The sequence below is a fragment of the Carettochelys insculpta genome, chromosome 15, assembly GCF_033958435.1.
Source record: "Carettochelys insculpta isolate YL-2023 chromosome 15, ASM3395843v1, whole genome shotgun sequence".
NCBI lineage: Eukaryota > Metazoa > Chordata > Testudines > Carettochelyidae > Carettochelys > Carettochelys insculpta.
In genome coordinates, this window is record NC_134151.1 from 6,808,014 (window position 1) to 6,829,192 (window position 21,179).

At 43.7% G+C, this 21,179-nt stretch overlaps 1 protein-coding gene across 1 annotated transcript in view; it reads left to right on the plus strand.

The window, feature by feature from the left end:
• LCP2 (lymphocyte cytosolic protein 2) overlaps positions 1-21,179 on the plus strand; it is a 57,124-nt gene that overhangs the window by 27,539 nt on the left and 8,406 nt on the right. The window contains exons 4-16 of the mRNA XM_075009729.1: positions 7,452-7,517; positions 8,597-8,628; positions 11,807-11,844; positions 12,693-12,873; positions 13,888-13,988; positions 14,937-15,006; positions 16,174-16,254; positions 16,409-16,434; positions 16,526-16,545; positions 16,645-16,749; positions 17,542-17,572; positions 19,552-19,564; positions 20,813-20,948. Of these exons, the coding sequence (XP_074865830.1) occupies positions 7,452-7,517; positions 8,597-8,628; positions 11,807-11,844; positions 12,693-12,873; positions 13,888-13,988; positions 14,937-15,006; positions 16,174-16,254; positions 16,409-16,434; positions 16,526-16,545; positions 16,645-16,749; positions 17,542-17,572; positions 19,552-19,564; positions 20,813-20,948 (900 nt within the window). The remainder of the gene's footprint in view (positions 1-7,451; positions 7,518-8,596; positions 8,629-11,806; positions 11,845-12,692; positions 12,874-13,887; positions 13,989-14,936; positions 15,007-16,173; positions 16,255-16,408; positions 16,435-16,525; positions 16,546-16,644; positions 16,750-17,541; positions 17,573-19,551; positions 19,565-20,812; positions 20,949-21,179) is intronic.

Consider the following 21,179-nt stretch of genomic DNA (forward strand, 5'->3'; position numbering starts at 1 on the left):
AAACAGGAAGGGCTACCATTCGGTGGTCCTGCAGGCCATGGTGGACAGCCGAGGACACCTTCAGGACATCTACGTGGGCTGGCCGAGCTGCACCCATGACGCCCACATCTTTTGCAAATCAGGCCTGTGCTGACATCTGGAGGCAGAGACCTACATCCTGCAGAGAGACATCCCTCTAGTGCAAGGCACCACGGTGCCCCCCTGCCTTGTGGCTGATGCAGCCTACCCCTTCTAGCCCTGACTTATGTACCCCTATACCGGCCACCTCAGTGCCAGCAAGGAGAGGTAAAATGGCTGTCTGAACCATGCCCAACAGGTGGTAGAGAGGGCATTTGGCCACCTCAAAAGGCCACCTGAATATGGGCCTCCCCAACCTCCCCCAGGTTTTGAATGTGTGCTGCATGCTCCACAACCTGGTGGAGAGCAAGGGGGAGGCCTTCGTGCAGCGGTGAGTGCCGAAGGCTGAAATGGCCTCCCCCCAGACAGCCGCTGCCCTGAGCCACTAGGCCCACGATGAAGGGGTACGGGTCAGGAAGACCCTGTGGGCCTTCTTTGATTGGGGGCAGAGTGAGCCCTACCCTGGCCTTCCCTGGCAGGCCACCTGCACTCTGCCCCCACCACCTGCACACAGCCCCCCCTGAGAGCACACACCACACAGGGTTTGTGAAAACTGAAGTGGGTTTTACATATATTCTTTAAGAATCAGAAATTCTGTTATAAATCTTTACATACAACTCTCTTTGAAACTATTTACAGAGGGGAGGAACACTACACTAAAGGCGAGGAAATAACTATTTACAGGAGAGGTGGGAGGAGGGAACTATGTACAGGGGTGGGGGAGCCTGGGTGGCCCTGTCCTTGGCCCCTCAGTCTGGCACATCTGGTATGGAGGGGCACAACCCCCACTGGGTCCAGGTCACCAACCCCTCCCGTTGTCGGGGGTCCCCATCATGGCTGGTTGGGTGCCAGGAGGATGGGCAAATACGGCTGGACTGGGCCTGCTGTCCCACAGTCCTTCTCTCTGGGCTTTGGAACAGATGGGCCAGCGGGAGAAATGGCATGTGGCCCAGTGGTGGGGAGGGCAGCTGGTCTGTGATCTGGTCCAGTGTGTCCACAATCTGCTGGAAGGGCTCCATGAAGGACCCCCAGGACTCCTGGCACCAGGCCAAAGCACAGACCTTGAAATCGAGGCAGCACTTTGCCACCCCGACCTGGTGCCGTAGGGTCTCAAGGACCTGGGGGTTGGCAGCAGATTGTGGTTGGCTCTGGCAGTGGCGGCTCGGTGCTGGTGGTGCTCTCTGTCCCAGCTGGCTGCCTCAGCAGGAGGGTCCCAGTGGGATCTCTGGGACCATAGAGACCATGGCGCTGTCGTGGCCCTCAGATGGTGTGGCTGTGAACAGGGTGAAGTGAGAGGACAGCCGTCAGTACTGGGTCCCATCCCACAGCCCACCCCCGCTCCTCCCGTGGGCACGGGGTCCCTGTCCCCAAGCCTTGGGAGTGGTGTCTCTGTGGGTGGCCCTCCTCCAGTGTTCAGCCCTGCCTTCCCCCCACAAGGACAGCCCATAGCACTGTCCATGGTGCTGAGTGCTGATGGGCATGGGTGACCATGCCACTACCCCAGCGCCATGCTGTGGCTGGACTGTGATGGCCCAGAGTCTGTTGGGGGGCGTGGGAGCTCCCCAGTCATATCTGGTGCCCTCACCCAGATCCAGGGGTGGGCGCCTTGTGGGTTACCTACCTGATGGTCCACTGGGGTGTGGGGCTGGCCTCCAGGCTGGACTCCAGCTTAAAGATCTGCTGGGGTTCGTTGGCCAAGGTTTCAAGGGTGGCTGTGGGGGAGGAGGTGTCCTGAGGGTCCAGGATGCTCCTGAGCTCGCTGTAATAGGGGCAAGTGGTGGGGCTGACCCCAGACCAGCCAGCTGAGTCCTGGGCCAGCTGTAACCCCGCCACAGCTCTTTCACTTTACTCTGCCTATAGGCAAGAGTGCAGGCAGCGTGACCCCATGTGGCCAGCCAGGCAAACACATCCACATTCTGCTGCTTGCTCCCCATTATATGGAGCACCTCCTCCTCCCGCCAGAGGCCCAGCAGGTCTCGGAGCTCGGCGTCGGTCCAGAAGGGGCCCTGCCTTTTCTTGCCCCACTGGCTGGATGCCTGGAAGCCCTGGGTCCCCTGGTGGGGGAAGCCCTGGGGGCACTCAGGGGGCTGGCTGGATACTATCGAAGGGGCAATGGATGTCGGGGGCTGTCTGAGTGTGTGCAGGGTGACCACATGTTGCTGCCAGTGCTTTCTGCCACAGGATATCCAGGTCTGTGGAGCTTTAAGGGCTGCTGCACACTGCAATCATAGAGCCTCTCAGGAGCTCGCCAGCCCATCTCCACCTCCCAGCTGATTGCCGCCATGCAGGACCCTGCTACTTCGAAGTTGCAGGACACAGATTGTCTACATACACCCTACTTCGAAGTTGAACGTCGAAGTAGGGCACTATTCCCATATTCTAATAGGAATAGCCACTTCGACGTCTCACCACCTCATGTTGATTTTAATGTTGAAGTAGCACGCGGCATGTGTAGACACAACGCGCACTACCTCAGTGTTGCCCTGACTACATTAAAGTCGTCGGTAGTGTAGACGCACCCATAGACAAAAAAAAGAGTTTGCCATGCCATACTCTGTTTCCTGCACAGACACAACATACCTACCATGTCCACATAAGTTGTCTGAAAATGCTTGCAGAGGTTGGAGGTAAAGTTCTGTATCACACTATAAGGAAGAGAAGGCTGGGGACAAGCAATTTCCTTATCGCTTGCAGCAGAAGGAAGTAGCTCGTGAAAATGCAGAGTCTGTCACTCTGTAAGGGACCGTCTGTTTGGCACAGTTAAGAGGTGTCCTGTAACTTGGCATTTCCTTGCTTTTTAGAGTTTGTGTCAGGGAGATGTCAGACATATCTAACCTGAATCGCCTTTAAACAAGAACATTGTCTGTGAATTTCTTTAAAGGGCAAGTGTCAAATCTGCACAAAAGTCAGAGAACTCCCTACTGGTGCTTGCAGAAAAAAGGAAGGTTGGAAATATTAATGATTCCTGCATCTTTGACCTTTCCCTCATGCACATTATAGCAGGGTGGTTGGCTCAGAGCTCATGACTTCAATTGACTCCATTTTCTAATGTTTCCAGTAAGGATAATAAATATTACTTTGTGCTACCATTTGATACTTGCCTATAAATGATAGGTCACCATGGCTTAATTCACTGGGAGAGTGGTGAAGTGCTGGAACTGATTACCTAGGGAGGTGGTAGAATCTCCTTCTCTTAAGGTCTTTAAACTCTGGCTTGAAAGAGCCCTGTCTGGGATGATTCAGTTGGGATTGGTCCTGCTTTCAGCAGGGGAGCTGGATTTGCTGATCTCTTGATCTCTCTTCCAACCCTAGGATTCCATATAAGGTGACCATTCATCCCATATTGGGCAGGACGGTCCTATATTTGGGACACCAAAAAGGTGTCCCTACTTATTTTAGAAAAGGGACTAATTGTCCTGTGTTTCAGCCCTTTGGGGTTGGGGTTGGGGTTGGGGTTGGGGTGGAGGTGCCTGTGGCTGCTGCTTTCTCGGGGCCAGGAGTGCCCAAGGCTGCCACTCTCCTGGGGCTCCAGGCCAGGAGCACCCATGCCTACCACTTCCCCAGGGCTCCAGGTGGAGGAGCACTCACAGCTGCCACTTCCCCAGGCAGGGGGAGTGTCAGCTTCTAGGGCTTGGTGGAGCCGGGACAAGCTGCTCTGCCCCCCCACCCCCATATCTCCCTGTCCCAGCTATGGTCACCCTAACTCCATGGCACTTTGCATAGTGAGTGATGACACATTCCTTTTCCCTGAATTATTTCCAGTTTCACAGAGTTCCATGAGGTAGTGTTCCTTCTAAGATGAGCCCTTGTGTGGCCGCCGTGGAGAGATTCAAATGCCACCCAGCTAGTTAGCAAAGTGTTCACAAAACCCACAGCCGTCCACAAGTGTTTCTACTGGCGATGCACATCTGCACATGTCTCCATGTCCATAACAAAATGTATCCCATACATGGATGGGCAAATTTGAAGGACCAATGCTGCAAGGTGCTTTGTTGTGACAAAATGGGGTGGTAGATAGGGAAGAAGTCAGAGACAGAAATGCTGAGACTAGGATTTTAAGGTTGGTTGTGTAGTACTGGATACAATATATTAGTTTCTATTTTTTTTAAAATATGATGGTGCTTAATAGCTTGAATTTATTTCAGTTAAACCCTAATCCAACAAACCTGTGCTTGACTTCAGTGCAACTACTTCCTGTGCAAAAAATATGGCCTGTCCAGAAGTCATTACTGAATCAGAGCCATATAGAGGGAAGTACTTCCTGTTCCAAAGGGCTCAGCTATTTAATATTATTGCTTATTTCACATGGAATTAGTGAGTCCTGCTTTGAGGAAAATCAGAGAAGAGGAAAATAAATATAGTCAAACTGATTTTACACCATTGCCGTAATCAGTTAGTTTGGCATTTGACCAGATGCCAAAGGCTGATTGATCTGGTTAAGGTCTATGGTTTAATTGTACAGCAAGATGTCAGCGGGATGTCATTAAAGAAGTCATAAAGACTGCTGCTCTACTTTCTTGACTTTTTACAGCAAAATATTTTATTTCCATAACTGTTACATCTGACACACCCACATGAAAAAAACAGATAGAAGTAGGCTGGAGGTTTTAACTAGGTCTAAATGCAAGTCTGAAAAATATTTTCAGCATTTGTGGGGCTTTCCTAAGGTTATTTCCTGACCCAAGGCACAAGAGAAATTAAAAATAAGACCATGACTCATCATAACTGTAACACTGTCTTTAAAACAAAATAAAATATTCAGGGACAGGTTCGGCACGGCTGTAAGCTAGCCCAGCTCTGCTGACATCTAGAGAGTTGCATCAATTTATATTGGTGTGGTGAATTTGGTTTCATGTTTCAGGGTGCCTCTCAAAAGGCAGAGAATACAAATCTCTCATTCTTGGCTACCAGGGATCCCACAGTTTTTGTTTATATTACAAACAATAGTTGTATATCTGCTCCCAGGTACAATGTCACTTATGTGACCCATCTGTAATGCGGCACATGGGCACCATTGAAAAATTACATAAGGCATAGCATCTCAACCCACAAAATATTGAATACATATGAATATTTTGGCACTGCCTGCAAATGCTGGAGGTGACATAGGCCAAATTATCCTTCCATATCTGCTAGTGGAAAGGACCCATATTAGGTCAATCAGGGGATTGATATGGGAGAGGATAAAAAGAGTCTGGAATACTTACTCATATTGTGATGACCTTCTCCCCTGAGTGAAAGCTGCCACATACTCACTTGGCACCTATCTCATCAGTTCTCAAACTGTGGGTCAGGAATCCAGGTGGGGTCTCCAGGGGTAATGGTACATTTGCTGTGGCCCAAGGATGAAGACAAAAGCCAGGGGCTAAGGCGATATCAAAGCCTAACCTAGGGTTGCCAATTTTGGTTAAATGTATTCAGGAGATTTCATCATATGACACTGTCATGATCATGAGGGTTAGCCAGCAGCCTGGGAGTAAAAGGTTTAACCTCCTTAGCCAGGTGGGTTGGCCTACAGGAATGTAGGTAAGAATTAAATTTTGGCTCCTCCTTCTTCTGTTCTCTGTTCCTTCTTCTTTTCCCAGCCATGAGGGAGAGAGACACAAAATATCTCTCTCCAAGAACAGGCCCTCCAATCTTCTGTAAGTAGGGTACAGTTTAAATAGATCCATTAGGCTATATTGTTTTATGGTCTGGGAAGTGGGATCTGATGTCTGTGCACTTTTTCAAAATCTTCTTTTAATCTCCTTGTAACTAAGTTCTAGGCCCATGGTGGAGACTCCCCATGTGTTTTACTTTGTGACTCTTCCATCTAGTCATGAGGCTTGCAACACAAATATTGTTGTAATAATAAAAGTTCTCTCTTTTTCTTTTTATTAACCTGGTATTGGTTAATGTCCTGGTTTTTACTTTTGGGCTAAGTTTTCCCAAGTAGTCTCTCCCTGTTTCTTACTATTACTTGGGTGGTGGCAGCAAATTTTATCCCCACAATCTAAGGTTTTTAGGATTTTTAAGGGGAAGTTTATACCAAAACCTGGTAGATATGGTTTTGGAGGTACTTTTGCTGGCCCCGACTTCTGCATTTATCTTGCTAGAGTGGGGAAGGAGCCATAACAGACATAAACTTTAATGATTAAGCTTTAATTCCTAGATACTACATGCCAGTTCTGGAGAACTGGCAATAATATGAGCCCTGACACACAACATGAGCTTGGGCTCAGGCTTTGTTCCTCCATGGAACTCAAAGAATCTCCATGAATTCTTGGCCAGCAGTTCTCAGCCAGGGGTCAGGAGCCCTCATGGTGGTGTGGGGGGGAAGGCACAATCAGGTTTCAGGGGGTCCACCAAGCATTAGACTTACTGGGGTCCTGGATGGAAAGCTGAAGCCCTGCCACACAAGGCTGAAACCTGGGACCCTTAGCTCCATCACCCAGGGTGTAAGGTGAAGCTTGAGCAGTTTGTCTTTATGGACTCTCAGTAACTGCCTGCTTGCTACCCCCAAATTGGCCCTAGCTTTTATAAGGAGGAAAAGCTGTTGTGGTGGCACAGGTGAGCTAGGGAGTTCTTAAGAGTATGCTGGAGGCTGGGGAAGAAGGGTTTTCAGAAAGCAAAAGCTGAGAAACTCTGCTCTCTCAGGTATCTTTGCTGCCCCCATCCATTATTCATTTCTTGTTTCCTTTAGATTTCAAGTTAAAAGGTTTTAACCCTTTCTCCCCAGGAACTGGAAACCCAGTTATATACTCTTGCATGTGGTACTTATGAGGTAATATGCCTTGAAGAAGTGGCAGACACATGTCTAAATACCTTAACAGTGTTAGTCTGAAAGAGCAAAAAAAAAAATCAAACATATTTATTACATTAAGAACAAATGTAGTCTGGAGTGGAATTGGAAGCATTGTAGAAACAGGTATATACACAAAAATGCTGTTCTTATATTTCTATATAAATAACAAGCAGCCCTGTAGCACTGTAAAGACTAACAAATGTATTAATTAGGTCATGAACTTATGTGAATAAGACCCACTTCTTCAGATTATTCCATGAAAGCTCACAACCTAATAAATTTGTTAGTCTTGAAGGCTCTACAGTACTGCTTGTTATTTGAGAAGCTACAGACTAAAATGGCTAACCCTCTGAGCCTTTCTATATGTTTGTCTTGGAGGATCTTAATTAATTATTTGCCAATATTCATACACGTTGTGCCATGACCTGTCCATGTCCAGCATCATCTCTCAGCCCCAACCCTTGCTGGTGGGTCACTGGAATGGCTGAGGGGAGATAGGTATTAAGTAATTCATTTTAATGCAAGGTGTTTTTCTGTTTATTTTAAACAGAATTGTCAGCAAGTTAAGTCAAGAAATCAACAGGAATGAAGGTAGAATAAGTTTCTTCCCGAAACGGTAGGTAAACTTTTCAGTTCTCTTTTTTCTTTTGTAAACTAATAAGACAAAACGTTTCAGGATAATTTTCCATTTCAGCTAACAGAAGATCTCCAGGGTTATTTAAGAGTAAAACCAGTCTCAGAAAGCATGATAAAAAAGTGTTTCAATTTCTTCTTTTTACTGTTGATCATGTTAGTCCGGGGTAACCTCACGAAGAACCCAAACCTAGACCTAAACTCAAACCCAAACCTAAACCCTTACATGTAGGTGTCTCTCTCACATTCTCTAACTGAAGAGAGCAGCCCAACACTGAGCCCACTTCACCAGTGCAGATTTTATAAATGTAGTAGGCACCGTAACGTAAACATAAACCACTATTACTTGACCAAATGATTTATCCTATAAACCTTGATAGAAAATCATGAAAAGAACTGGTCCTTGCCAAAATCTACAGATTATCATTCATTTGGGTCCCTGGCTTCCCATTCCCTTACACCTTTTTTTAGAAATTTCCACTTGTACAAAATGACTGTAAAACATCACTATCGTCATTTGAGTAGCATGACTTAACACCCACTTTGCCCATGTGTAATTAACCACCTCTACAAGGCTGTGGAGTTTTTAGGTCAAACTGGATCAAAATTAAGTTCAAACAGAATAGGCCCCAGTCCTGCAAGCACTTAGTTACTTGACTGACTATAATAGAATTACTGACTTAGTTACACTGACTTTAATTAGTTAAAAGTTTGCACAAATGTTTGCAGGACTGACACCTCATAGAACAGGGGTCAGAAAATGAGATGTCCAAACTTCTGAAACATCTCTCTCTCCTCCCCCCCCCCCGCACACACACTTTGTTTAGTTTGCCTCATGTTTCTTCAAAATATTCTAGCCTGGAGTAGGATCATGCTTATGAAACTCCAGACAGTTTGTTTTTCACTTTTTGGTAAATTTACTAGGGAAGAGAGTCAGAATCAAGTTCACTTGTGTAATGGAAGTCTAGCTTTAATTCTGATTGTACCATAGCTTTTAGTAAACGTAAATGTATTTAGTTCATAATAATTAAAATTTGATAAAAAATTATAATATCATTACAGGACCCAGACGCAGAAGTTTGCTGAAAATGCAGGTAAATATGTCCTTGCTGTCTGTCTAGAAACACATACTTTTAAAAAAATTGAAATTGTGATTATTTGCAGGTATAATGTATTTACATTTGTCACCATCCAGTTGTCTTCACTCAAAAGTCATTGTAAATATTGACTCATAGATCAAACTTTTTTCTTTTGCCTTGAGTTTAGCTTTCCAATGAATAGAAGTAATTCAGCTTGGATAATGTCTGTCCACAACTTCCAGGGTTAATTGCAACTTAGTGAGGGTTGAAATAAAATGCCGGTGTTCATGGTTTTCAGCCAAAGCTATTTGTCAAATTGGACCTAAATACACAGATATTTACGGAGAACCCCAAGAAGCTTTTCAGTTGAAAAAGAACTATTCTTTCAAAAAATTGCCAAGCTCTGCACACAAACTTTCCATATTAGCAGCAAGGTAAAGCATGAGGTCAGAGGTTAACAGCTGAGTCAATTCTGAATGCTTTAGGCTTCCACTAGCGTTTAAATCATAAAGGAAAGGATTCATTTCTGGCCTGATTTCACTGCTTTTGTAGCTGGAGCAGCAGAAACAAGGCTGATGAGAGTCTTGGTCGAGCACTAGGAAAGCTGGGGAGCTGTCTCTGGGGCCCCCAGAAGCAGGGAGGTCTCTGGTAGAAGAGACAGAGCTGGAGCTAGCCTCCAGCCAGCCCTTTAGCACCAGTGGGGATGCAAGGCACAGCATGTTAAAAGGCTTCGCTGCTGCTGCAGCTGAGGTATCTGTGGTGACTGGTCCCTTTTAAATCACCAGGCCCCAGGGGAGCTGCCTTCTTCCTCCTACCCCTCCCCCACATCTGTGACCCTGAGAAAAAGTGTAGGTGCTGCAAAGCCTTTGTTGCAACCAAACTCCTCAGTTGCAGCGCTGTACTATAGCCACCTGGAAGAGAGTGATACGGATTTTGTGCAAAGGTTTTATTGCCCAAGTGCCAGTGGAAACACTTTGCTTTCTTTAATTGCTATAACTGGCCTCCAAGGTGGCCCACAATGCCTTCTGTGACTACTCTGCTCATTGGTTTGACCTCAGCAGCCCTGCAGGCGTGTGCCCCTGCCTTTTCAAAGATGGCTTTCCACAGCCACCTGCTGTGCTGCTCTGCTCTGCTGTGGATTACAAAGAGCAGATCATTAAAGTGGGATGCTCCCGCTGTCTTCCACACTGGCAACTGAGCAACAAAACAGCCGTCACCACCCCAACAACAACAGCTTTGCAGTGGGAAGTACTAGCATAAACAGTGCTTTGTCCACAGGAGAGACAAAGCAAGCTTGCCTTGTGGGGGTGGGAGGTTTTTGTAGTATAGACATACCCTAAGAACACAGAGACAAGCAGACCAGGGTGTATGCGCATGTGTATCAGAGAGAGTCAGACTCTGCAGAGACAGGGACTTGGGCAGGGGCTGATGGTGGGGTTTCCCTTCCCCAGGGACGAAGCATGGGAGGACGACACGGGTCACATGCATTTGTGTGGGTGGAAAGGGCCAGCCAGGAGTTGACAGAAAGAGGGGGCTTAGTACTGTCAGCTGGGGTCCACCATTCCCCCCTCACTTATCAGCAGCAGAGGGGGAAAGTGGAGGAAGGTGGCCCCAGTGGCTTTGCTCTCACAGCCGCAGTGTTCTGGGGGAGGGGACGGGACCACACTCGCACTCCCTGGCAAGAAGCAGAGTGATCCCTGGCCAGGGGAGCAAAGCAGCGGGGCCACCTTACTCTACTTCCCCGCTGCTGCCGGTGACTGCGGGGGGGTTGGACCCCTGCTGTCAGCACTGGCCCCGCTAGACCCCAGGCTGCCTTGGCTGTGGGAAGAGTCAGAGAGGGAGTGGAGCAGGGGTGAACAAGGATGGGGAGAGGCAGAGCAGGAGGCAGGGAGAGGTGGGGCCTGGGCGGAGGGGGCTTGTCCTGGCACTTCAACAGGCTGGACTCCCAGGTTCCCCCCAACCAGTCACATCTGCCTCTCCTCGTGCTTCAGTACAGGCTGTTTTTCAGAGCTGTCTGAACTGAGGAGACAGCATGGGGAGACACTCACTCTCTCCTAACACACAGTATCTCCCCCTTGCTCCCCATACAGATACAGCTCCTATCGCACGCTCTCCTCAGCACAAACTTCATTTGCAAAGCAGGTGGCAAACTAGTAGGATGCCCATGGAACAATGGGACTGATCATGGGATGCTCTAACTGACCTATGAGTAGGGACATCCTTAGGATTATGAGGCCCTACGCAGTACTATTAAACTGTCCTCCTCCCCCACCACCCCAGACACCGACAGCCTGGTGGGGATGATTGATTTAGAGATAGGATTTTACAGCCTTCTTCAACACACTAATGAAATGTTTTTAAAGGCAGTTTTAAACTAAGGTCCTGTAGATTAAGACAGTAAATTCGGAAACTGACAGTATGTACCTGAAATTTGCAAATGCTGTTAAATGGCTCCATTACCGTGTGAATGGTTCTTCCCTAGGGTGAGAATTCTGCTAATGTCACTTCTCACTTCTAAGTTAACTAGATCCTCTCTGAGGAAGCAGCACCACAGAATAGGGATAGGAAGAGGCAGACGGGTAGATATTAAGACCCAGTGGTGCTCCAAATTTTTGGGTGCCCTACACAGTTGCCTATGAGTAAAGGAGGCACTGCAAACCTTCCCAAAGCTCCCTGCAGCCATTTGTGCAGTGGGATAGCTACCACAGCACACTGCTGTTGTTGTCATTGCACAAGCTGTTAGTGTGGATGCATTCCACTGACACAAGAAGTACAGTGTGGACATGCAACAGCAGTTTAATAAAAGCAGTATAACTTTGGCAAAAACAACAACAGCCTTGTTAATGTAGACTAGCCCCAGTCACAGGACAACTCATGATACACAAGGGATGTTCAGTTGATACCATTCAATCAGAAGGTCTATGTAAATATGTGCACATAATTCCTGTTGGCTGCCATGGGAGTTGGACATATTCCTTTCCTCTGACAAGCTGCAGGCCTGGGGGAATTCTGCAATTTTCCTACGGCCCCAAATGCAACAATTGGAAAATTTCCCTAGAACTAAATGTGGCCTGTTATTGTAATGCCCTAATGGTTACTGTTTGCGAAGCTTGGTGTCCTTTTACCTGATGAGGTTTTAGTGCTCTGAAGCCAACATACGGTAACAAGTCCCTGGTTTTATTTCCTTACACAGGATGCTGTCAAGAAGAGGAAGAAGGCTGGTCTTCATTTGTAAGAATCAAATTTTACATCACTTCGTACTCAGAGCAGCTTCTCTGTTTCCTTAAGCTCCTTCAGTTCCTGTGCTATCCACTCCCAGCAGAAGGGGACAGTAGAGGATGTTCTGGGAGTTTCAGAAGCACTCAGTGCTGGGCTGGTTCTACTCAATTGAAGTCAACGGGAGTTTTATCATGGACCTCAGTGGGAGCAGAGTTAGCACAATTCTCAGCATTTTTGAAACTTCCACCCTCTGGGTTGGTGAGAAACTGCAGTCAATACTACATCACTTACCAATCAGTGACAAGTTGCAGTAAAAGTGATGTGCTGAAGTCATATAATTTGTACTGTAATCCTATCGAATCTCGCAAGCTATAACTACATGACCTGGGTCCAAAACACATAATTGCTTGTATTAAGGGCTACAAATGCCCTAAGAAAGACTTGCTTTTGTTGTAGGCATCATTAAGGAAGATTGTACCACTGAAAGATTGCCCCAGCTTGATGCATGGAGGCTCCTGCTGCCATCTATTGGATGAGATACAAAACTGAGGTCCTGTACATCATTTGCCAGTTTCTGTAATCTTTAGTGGCTCCAGAGTAACAGATCTGCTATGACAGCCTAGAGGAAGAGGAGAAAAAAAAATCAAATGACTAACTTTCTCTCTCTTGTTAAGCCTCCTCCGAAGTTCTTAGTGTAAAAGATATTTATTTTCTTTCCTAAATTGCTACGCAGGGTTATGCTGTTTTTATGTTGACACACTCAAAATTAAAAGATGAAAGATGCTACTATACAAAAAACACAAATTCATTGTGTTAAGTAGTGTAGTATCTAATCACTGTTTTTCACTTGAATATGGAAGGAAGAAGATGATTACGAAAGCCCAGATGATGAACAGGAAAATGAAGCCGACTATGAATCACCAACTGATGAACCAGAACATGAGAGTGATGATTATGAACCTCCTCCATCCAATAATGATGCAGCCCCCCATAATGTCATATTTCCTGCCAAGTCAATTCCAAGCAACACGGATTACATAGGTAACTATTGCAAAATATACTTTTGGAACGATCAGGCTGTTTTAGGGAACTGATAATACAAGATAGAGCTTTTCACTAGGCATATTTGGGAAGTATCTAAATAAATGTTTTTTTTCACTAAAAAAAGAAACATTTGTGGAAACTCTGGGATGTCTTCCAGTACTACCAACTAAAGAGACAGAAAAAGCATTACATTTTCAGTTCAAGTGTATTGAAGGGACATCTTAAGAATTTGCTGGAGAGAGTCCTTATTAGTTGTAGGCAAGTCAGTTGAGCCCATGAGCAGTCTTACTGAATATATATGTTAAGTTAAGCACATGCTAAAAATGAGTCACTGAGAGAAAAATGCTAGAAGGTTTGTGGGTTTTTTTAATGTTATTAAATTTTGCCCTTGTTATCAGTAGGATCAAGACTGGGACTTTAGTTTGGGATTTGCATGAAAACGAACACACATTTTCTCCCACTGAGCTTAGTTTTACACTATGAAAATAGTACAAGATGCAATACTTATACCTATTTTCACTGTAGCTAGATACTGCTTGTGTGTGGAGTTGACTTAGTCCCAGAGCGTATTGTGCTTAAGTTTGTCATTTTCTAGATCTGATTTTCCATTGGCCTATGCCTGTGTCATCATTTACTTCTGTGCAAAACATTACCACCTGGACTGGACTATTTTAGACGCACTGTGTAATCATGTGAATGAATGTATGAAGACCAGATCAACAGAAAATGGAGCCTGCTTGTGTGTGTGTGTGTGCATGTGTTCGTGCATTCGTGCACGATACCAGAGTTTGATTCAAGTCAAGAGGCATAAAAAGGACACAGAAATTAAAACAACCATTGACAGAGTCAGTACAGAGCTTCAGAGATGTAACAAAGAAAAATTTGATTCTTTACATAATGTAAAAGTACGTAATTTTAAACTAAAAATGGAGATCTAATGAAAAAATAACCTTTTATGTGTGTGTAAATGTTCATTTTGTGATTTTTATTTTTCCTTTTTTTTTTGTTTAGACAGACCCACAACTGCTAGATCATCTCCCCAGCCTCCTATTCCACCACAGCGACCTGGCCCATCCCCCGCACAAGCACCATACGCGGGTAGAGGCGCTCCTGTATGTTTTTTATCTTAAAGAATACTTGATTTTTTTCACAAAAAAGCAGTCCTGTAGCACTGTAAAGACTAAAAAATTTATTTATTAGGTAATGATCCTTTGTGGGTAAGACCCACTTCTTCAAATTTTCAGGTCAGATTGGAGTAGACAATTACGATCCAGGATTTATATAGTTAACAGTCCTACCTTTTCCTGGATTTGGCAGATTACGAATTTGAGTTTGCAAGCCCTTGAGTATGCCATGCAAAATTCTTGTATTCCAACACAAATGAACAAGAAAGCTATATGTGGATACAAGTCAAGTTAATCAGCGGTATGAAGTCTGCTGCATCTGTCTCCTCCTTTACTTGAAAGGCCACAGAAAGAAACTCAGGCATGAACAGGCATATCTGAGGAAACACAGTCTTAGGTTCAGTGACCTTCATTGTTCTCATGAGATATTCAGCAAAACATTCTTCTCCTTGGTCTCAGCCCTGCCACTAGGAATTCGACAGGCTCTGGCACATCAGGTCTCCTTCACGTAAGACAGATGCTCTTCCTGGTCTGCTCATTACTTTTGACCTTGAATTTACGTGCACAAACCTCTGCCTTAAGAGTTAAACAAGACCATTCAAGATACTGCTCCTTTCTCCCCACTGTCCTGCCATGTTCCAGATACTCCGCTCTCCTACCCCAGCCCTGGGATGAACCCTCCCCTAGGTGCTTCCTGCAACAGGTTAGAGAGATGACCTAGGTAATGTTGCCGGTGCAAGAAAAGGTCCTTTACCTTGACAGTATTCAGCCAATAGTTGGGTGGGGACCCTGATGGCCTTTTGCACTCTTACTGGATGCACAGGTTGACAACTGATGTTTTAGTGATGTGTTTGACGACCACAAAGGATAAGATGAAAATACTTCATCTCCCGACTTGCAGATACTTTAAACATTTGTAAAACCCTTTGTTTTTAGATGTCACCTTACCCTCCTCCACCCAGCAATAATGACGTGAATAGAGATAGAAGTGCCAAACCTTTAAAACGTAAGTGAAAATATTTGTCTGGGTTGTTTTGGGCTGAGGTCTTATGCTCATTTTCATGGTCTCCCAGCTAGAGCTGTGTTGGTGTCTCTATCCGCTATGATGGGGTGAACTACTCAGTGCTAGACGGCACTGCCAGGCTGGTGACATTCCCTACAGTTCCTCTCTGTCTCAGGCTCCAGTCCCTCTGTGGTTCCAGGAGCTCCAGCTTCTTCTTCATGACTTGGCCCTTTGTCCAGGTCACACCACAGCTTTTCTCTTCAGGGGTATCAAAATCTTTTGACTTAAAATGGTCACTGCAGACTGCTCTTCACTGTCACTTCTCCAGTATCTCATAGAGGAACCCAATCCCAACTTCTACTCCAGCATCTAACACAGGGGCACTCTTGTCAGTAGCCAAGGGCTGCCCTATTCCACACATTGCTGTTCTCCCCTTAAGCCTCTTTCACCTTCCTGACTCTACTCAAGATTTGCTGGACCAACCACTCTCCTTTCAGGAAGTCATTGCAGACAACTTCCCTGGAAACCCTCCCTAGCTTCTAGGCTTCATACAGGTGCTTCCTTCACCTGCTCAGCTAAGCCTTGTCTCTGATTAATCCTTGCTCCTTGGTTCCTCCTCCAGATATGGTTAATTGGCTTACCTGGTCACTTAACCTCTTCAGTCCTTGTTTGGAGTGGAAACCCCTTCATACACACTTTGCTGACTCCCCCAAAACAATGAACGAATAGTTCCATTGATAATCAAAAATTTACATATAAGCAGTATTATTTTTATTTTGTCTAAGAAGTTAATTTGATTTAAGGATAGTTATTTTGTATATTTTAACAAATTGTGCTTTAATGATTACAAAGGTTTAACTTTTTGACTCTCCAAATCAGCCATAATTAAATAATTAGCCTGACCCCTTTAGGTTGCCTGACAATCTCCTCACATAATTTTGTGCAACTGAAAATTTAAATAAATATCTTAAAATGCTTTAAAAAGCATTGATATTTTCCATCAACATTATAAAAAAGCAACACCAAATTCAGCCATGCTGAACTATTTATGAGCCTTCATTGTATTGCTTACAACTCTAAGAAGGGACAGCAGTTCATGCCAAATAGGATAGAAAATAAATCTGTGTTACGTTGTACTAACACTATATTTTACACAGTCTTTATGTTTAGCCCTAGCTCCTTCTATAGACAGACGCACAAAACCCCCACTGGATCATCGTCCTGGACCACCATTTGACAGCCAAGCAGGAGGTCAGTGTTTGTTTATACTAAGTTCTTTTTGTGCCAGAAAATTTATCAAAGCCAGGCCAAGTGAGTCTCCGGTATTCACAGAAGTGATAATGATTTACCTCAGGGTTTTTATTTTTTTTTTATTTTTCAAATGTTGCTCATTTATTCTTTTCAGGAAAGAGGGGAGTGTTTCCTGACAAGGTAAGAGGACATTTAGTTGGTTCTTCTTCTACCTCGGTCTATTTTAAAACTTATTTATATATTCTTATAACTCTTTCTTGCTGTTTTCCAGCCGTTGACACCACAGCTAAGGTAAGACATTAGCCTCTGGGTGACATACACCATTAGAGTTACCAAATTGCACTAAAAAGCATTTGACCTTTCTTACACCATCTCTCTCTTGTATTGTAGGTCTCTGGGAGAACAGTTAGCAAAGATACAAAAACCTCCCATCCCGACAGCTGATAAATATGAAAGAGGCAATCCAGTCCTTGGAAAGAAGCCACCGCCCGTAAAGTAAACATTTTTTCACTGTTATATTGAACAATTTTCAATAACAATCTGAAAAACATAATATGTCAGTGCTGGAAGAGACATCCCTGCCTAAGAGTGTTGCAGGGATGCCAACATTAGTGGAATGTGAAAAAGCCATGCCTTTTTAAGGGCCAAATGCAACAAACAGGCCTTGCATCATCCAAAAGGCCAAAGTTCAGGCCCAAAGTACAGCTCACTTCAGCCAAGCTCCACAAGGGAAGAGGAATGTTTTCCGTGAGTGTCCCATCAGCTCTAGCTGTCTTCCCAGAAAGCTTTTTCCCATTATCCTTACTGCCAAACTGAACCCCCCACTGCCACATCCCTGTCAGAATATGGTGGAGGGAGAAAGTTTTCATGTCCCCACAACTGGGACAGCTCTGTCACCCTGCAAATCCCTGACTTCATGGTAAAAAAACCTCTCTTTAACAACAGCTGGCCCTTCCTAGACAGCTCCTGGATAAGGCACTATTCACGTAAAAGAAACGTAATATGAAGGCTGCTAACTAAGCAGCAATGAGAATACTAAGAAGAGGCCAGATATCTTCATACAAGTAAATCCTCATCTACAGCAGTGTGGCTAATGGCTCCCTGGAAACAATGAATATTTTCATCATTAAGTTGAAGTGAAAGCAAGATACTCTAACTCAATTTCTGTATGAGGAAGATGACAGATTCAATATTTAATTTGAAATAATGATCATTCATTAAGCATTATTCATTCCCCCTTTCTTCACCTAAAATTAATATTTGATTTCTTCACCTGCTTCATTTTAGGCAAGGCTGGGTACCAGAAAGAAGACATGATGTAAGTATGTTGCAGAGTAAACACCATTTTATAGGTAGACTTATTTTAAAGCATGTGTTACAATACAACTAAAATGCTTGCACAAACTCATAGAGCAGATTAAGATATTCTGGTTCCTTTAAACACTTATGCAGTCCAACCTCAAGGTTACGAAGTTAGGCTTTACAAACTGATTGATCAACCACACATATCTCACTTGTAATCAGAAGTATGCAATCAGGCAGCAGAGACCAAAAAAAGCCAATATTTTACAGCACACTACTGTGTCCAATGTAAACTACCAAAAATAAAGGGAAAGCTTTGAAAAGATTTGACAAGGTAAGGAAATTTTTCCTGTGCTTGTTTCATTTAATTAACATGGCTAAACGCAGCATTTTTCTTCTGCATAGTAAAGTTTGAAGCTGCATTAAGTCAATGGTCTATCGTTTACTTTTGAAAAAAGAACCACAACATTTTGTTCACAGTTACTAAATTTTCAGAGTTATAAACAACCTCCATTCTCAAGATGTTTATAACTGCACTTCTACCATAGCTCTTTCTTAGCACAGAGCTTCACTTTTAGTCTCCCTTCCCCCCGACCCGCCATATACATGAATTTCCTCCAGGATAGTATATGGATATGTTTGAGTAGGTCTACACAGCAAAATTATAATTATTTCAAAATAACAGCTATTATTTTGAAATAACTATTCTAGCGTCTATACAATGCAACAGGTATTTTGAAATAATTTCAGAATGCCAGCTGATTTATTGCAAAATTGGTAAACCTCATTCTACAAGCAACAGCACGTATTTAAAATAGCTATTTCAAAATAGGTGCTGATAGGACAGGGAATAGAGCCTATTTGGAAATAAGACATGATGCATCCAATGTCTCTATTTTGAAATAGGCTCTATGTGTGTAGATACAGTATTTCAAAATAGCTAAAGGCTATTTTGAAATGCAGTTTGTGTCAAGCAGCTTTATTTCAAAATAAGTTATTTTGGAACAGCTCTTCCTGAATAGCTTATTTCCAAATAAAGCTGCTATGAAGACATATCCTTATTTTAGATATTAGAGACATTATAAAGAAAAGGCAGAGAGATGAGGCCCAGATTTTTATTTGTTACGTTTCTTGTGATTTTGTATACCTGGTTTTGGGCTCCCTAACTTGAGATGTCTTAAAGGAACCTGATGATCAAAGAGTGCCAACACCTGCTCTGAAAACTGACAATTCACTTCAGATGAATTTCTGCCTCCTGACATATTTAAGTTTCAAGTTAGGTACCCAAAAATTGATGCATACATACTGCTACTCACTTTTGGAAATCTAGATGTGTAATTTCTTTGCCCCAATACCACATTTATATATATGGTGTTTCACAAAGACAGATATTTCAATGTCCCTTATGTAAATGTAGGCAACCCTACCTGTAGTAGCTGCATTCACTGACTTGCCTCGTTTTGTAAAGAGAATATTTTTTAAGAGTTTTGATGTTATAAACCTCTTAGGCTACATCTACACTAAAGGGTTTTTGTCAACAAAGCAGGTATTTTGTCGACAAAACCTGTGGAGTTTCCATACTAAAATGCTTTCTGTCAACATACCATCAACAGAACTCAGCACTTTTGTTGACAGACTTCTACCTCTCCCCCATGAGGCGGAACATCTTTCTCGACAGAAACTGTCAACAAAAAATCCTTGTGGATGCTCCAGGGGGCCCTCTGTCGCCAGAGAGTGTTTCTGGGACACTGGTCAGCCCGGTCTGCTGTGCTTCCACTTGGCCATTTTGTCAAGACAGCAGCCAGGCAGTTTGGCCACTCTCTGTCAACAGAGTGGATCAACAGAGTGATCTGCTTTTGTGTGTGGCTGCAATCTGTCAACAGAAGTTTTGTTGGAAGATTTCTTCCAACAGCAGCTTCTGTCAACAGATCACTGTAGTGCAGACATAGCCCAAGAGTTCATTTGCCATTTTGTTTTTTTTGCCTCTCCCCCCAGGAAGAAGATGAGCGTAAGTGATTTCAAAACTTCATTTACATTCTCTTTTTCTAAGTTAAAAACCTCAAAGGAAACACTGAACTGATCTATGTACAGTTACTGTTGTAAAACAAATGAAGGTAAGACTGCATAACTTGAGAGACTATTAAAATCTTCAAAAATCTCACAGGTTTAAATAATGAAGTCAAAAATCAGAGGAAGTTGGAACATATCAACAATTTCTTACAATCAGCCCATTTAAGACACCAGTATTTCCTGCACTCATCCACATGTATTACAATTTTATAACCATAAAATTAGTATATATCTGTACAGATATTTTCACAGAGCACCTAATAAGCAGGAATTAAAACCTAGTGACCTCTTGATCTGCTATAATGAGCCAAACCTTGCCTGCATTCTTCAAATATAAAGTGCTATCAACTTCATGTGAAGATAGTCCTGGTGACTCCTGTGAGCAAAGAGATTAGTATTTGGCTCATATAGTAATCCAAGTATTTATGTATAACTCACGATGTCCTCAAGATGCTCTAAATGCTTTAAATACTTTAATGCTTTAAAATAAATATAATACATATGGGACAAACCTGCATAATTCATATTTTCCTTTCCAACTGGCCAAAGTCTAAGGTTGACTATATCCAAGTTTTGGTTTAGCCCATTAAAAATTGAGGCAATTTACATAATTCACATTATGGGTATCCACCTCTATTACCAGTCCAACTTGGGCTGAGAGTAGTGCCAAAGGAGAGCGTGTTTCTCATGCTGTGGACATTTGGCATGGTAGCTCAATTGTTTAATGACCAAAACAATGGACATGATGTCAGAAGACCAATCCTGGCAGAGGAGGAAGAGGAGGAGGATGCTCAGTAGAGAAGTCTCAAATCCAATGGTCAGCAAAACCATGGCAGAGAAAGCTGACTGAGGGACTTTATTTTTAATATAATAGGGGTTTCTAATGAGGGACTATAGCTTATTTAACATTTCAGAAGTGAACAGGAGAAAAAGACAACATTTTTACTGACTTTTCCACTTCTAATATGAATACAAAAGAATAAACCTTCCACCATCAACAATATTCCAAGACTCCCTATATTGTTCTGAGGGGCATTTAATGACAGATTGCACCATGGCTTGTGTCTGATTAGATAGCTCTTTGCAGTAGTATTAATTCACTTCACCCCTTTTCATAAGATGTTGTTATGAGTACCTGTGACCTCATGTTGATATTTTTAGCTCACTCTACATTTCCTCTTCACAGCAATGTCCCAAAGGCCAGTGCCACAGCCGTCTTTGTCCTCCTTCAGTTCCAACACATTTCCTTCAAGGTCTGTCAAGCCGCCACCTAAACACACTTCTTTAGGATCCAAAAGTATGCCTGGAGCATATTCAGAAAGGTTTGTTGCACTAGCTATTGCATACATTTTGTGTTATTACTTGTTAAGGAATGACAGCATACAGGGTGGTGTACAAGACTCAACACATGATAACTCACCAATAATTTTATTATTGAAAGTCCAGATCCCTGGCTCCCCTCTGCTTGCTTTGAGCTGTTTCCACCATCTTAAGGGACCCCCCCTCCACCCCCCCAATAATGCAAAGCAATCACACCTGAGACTTCATGTCTC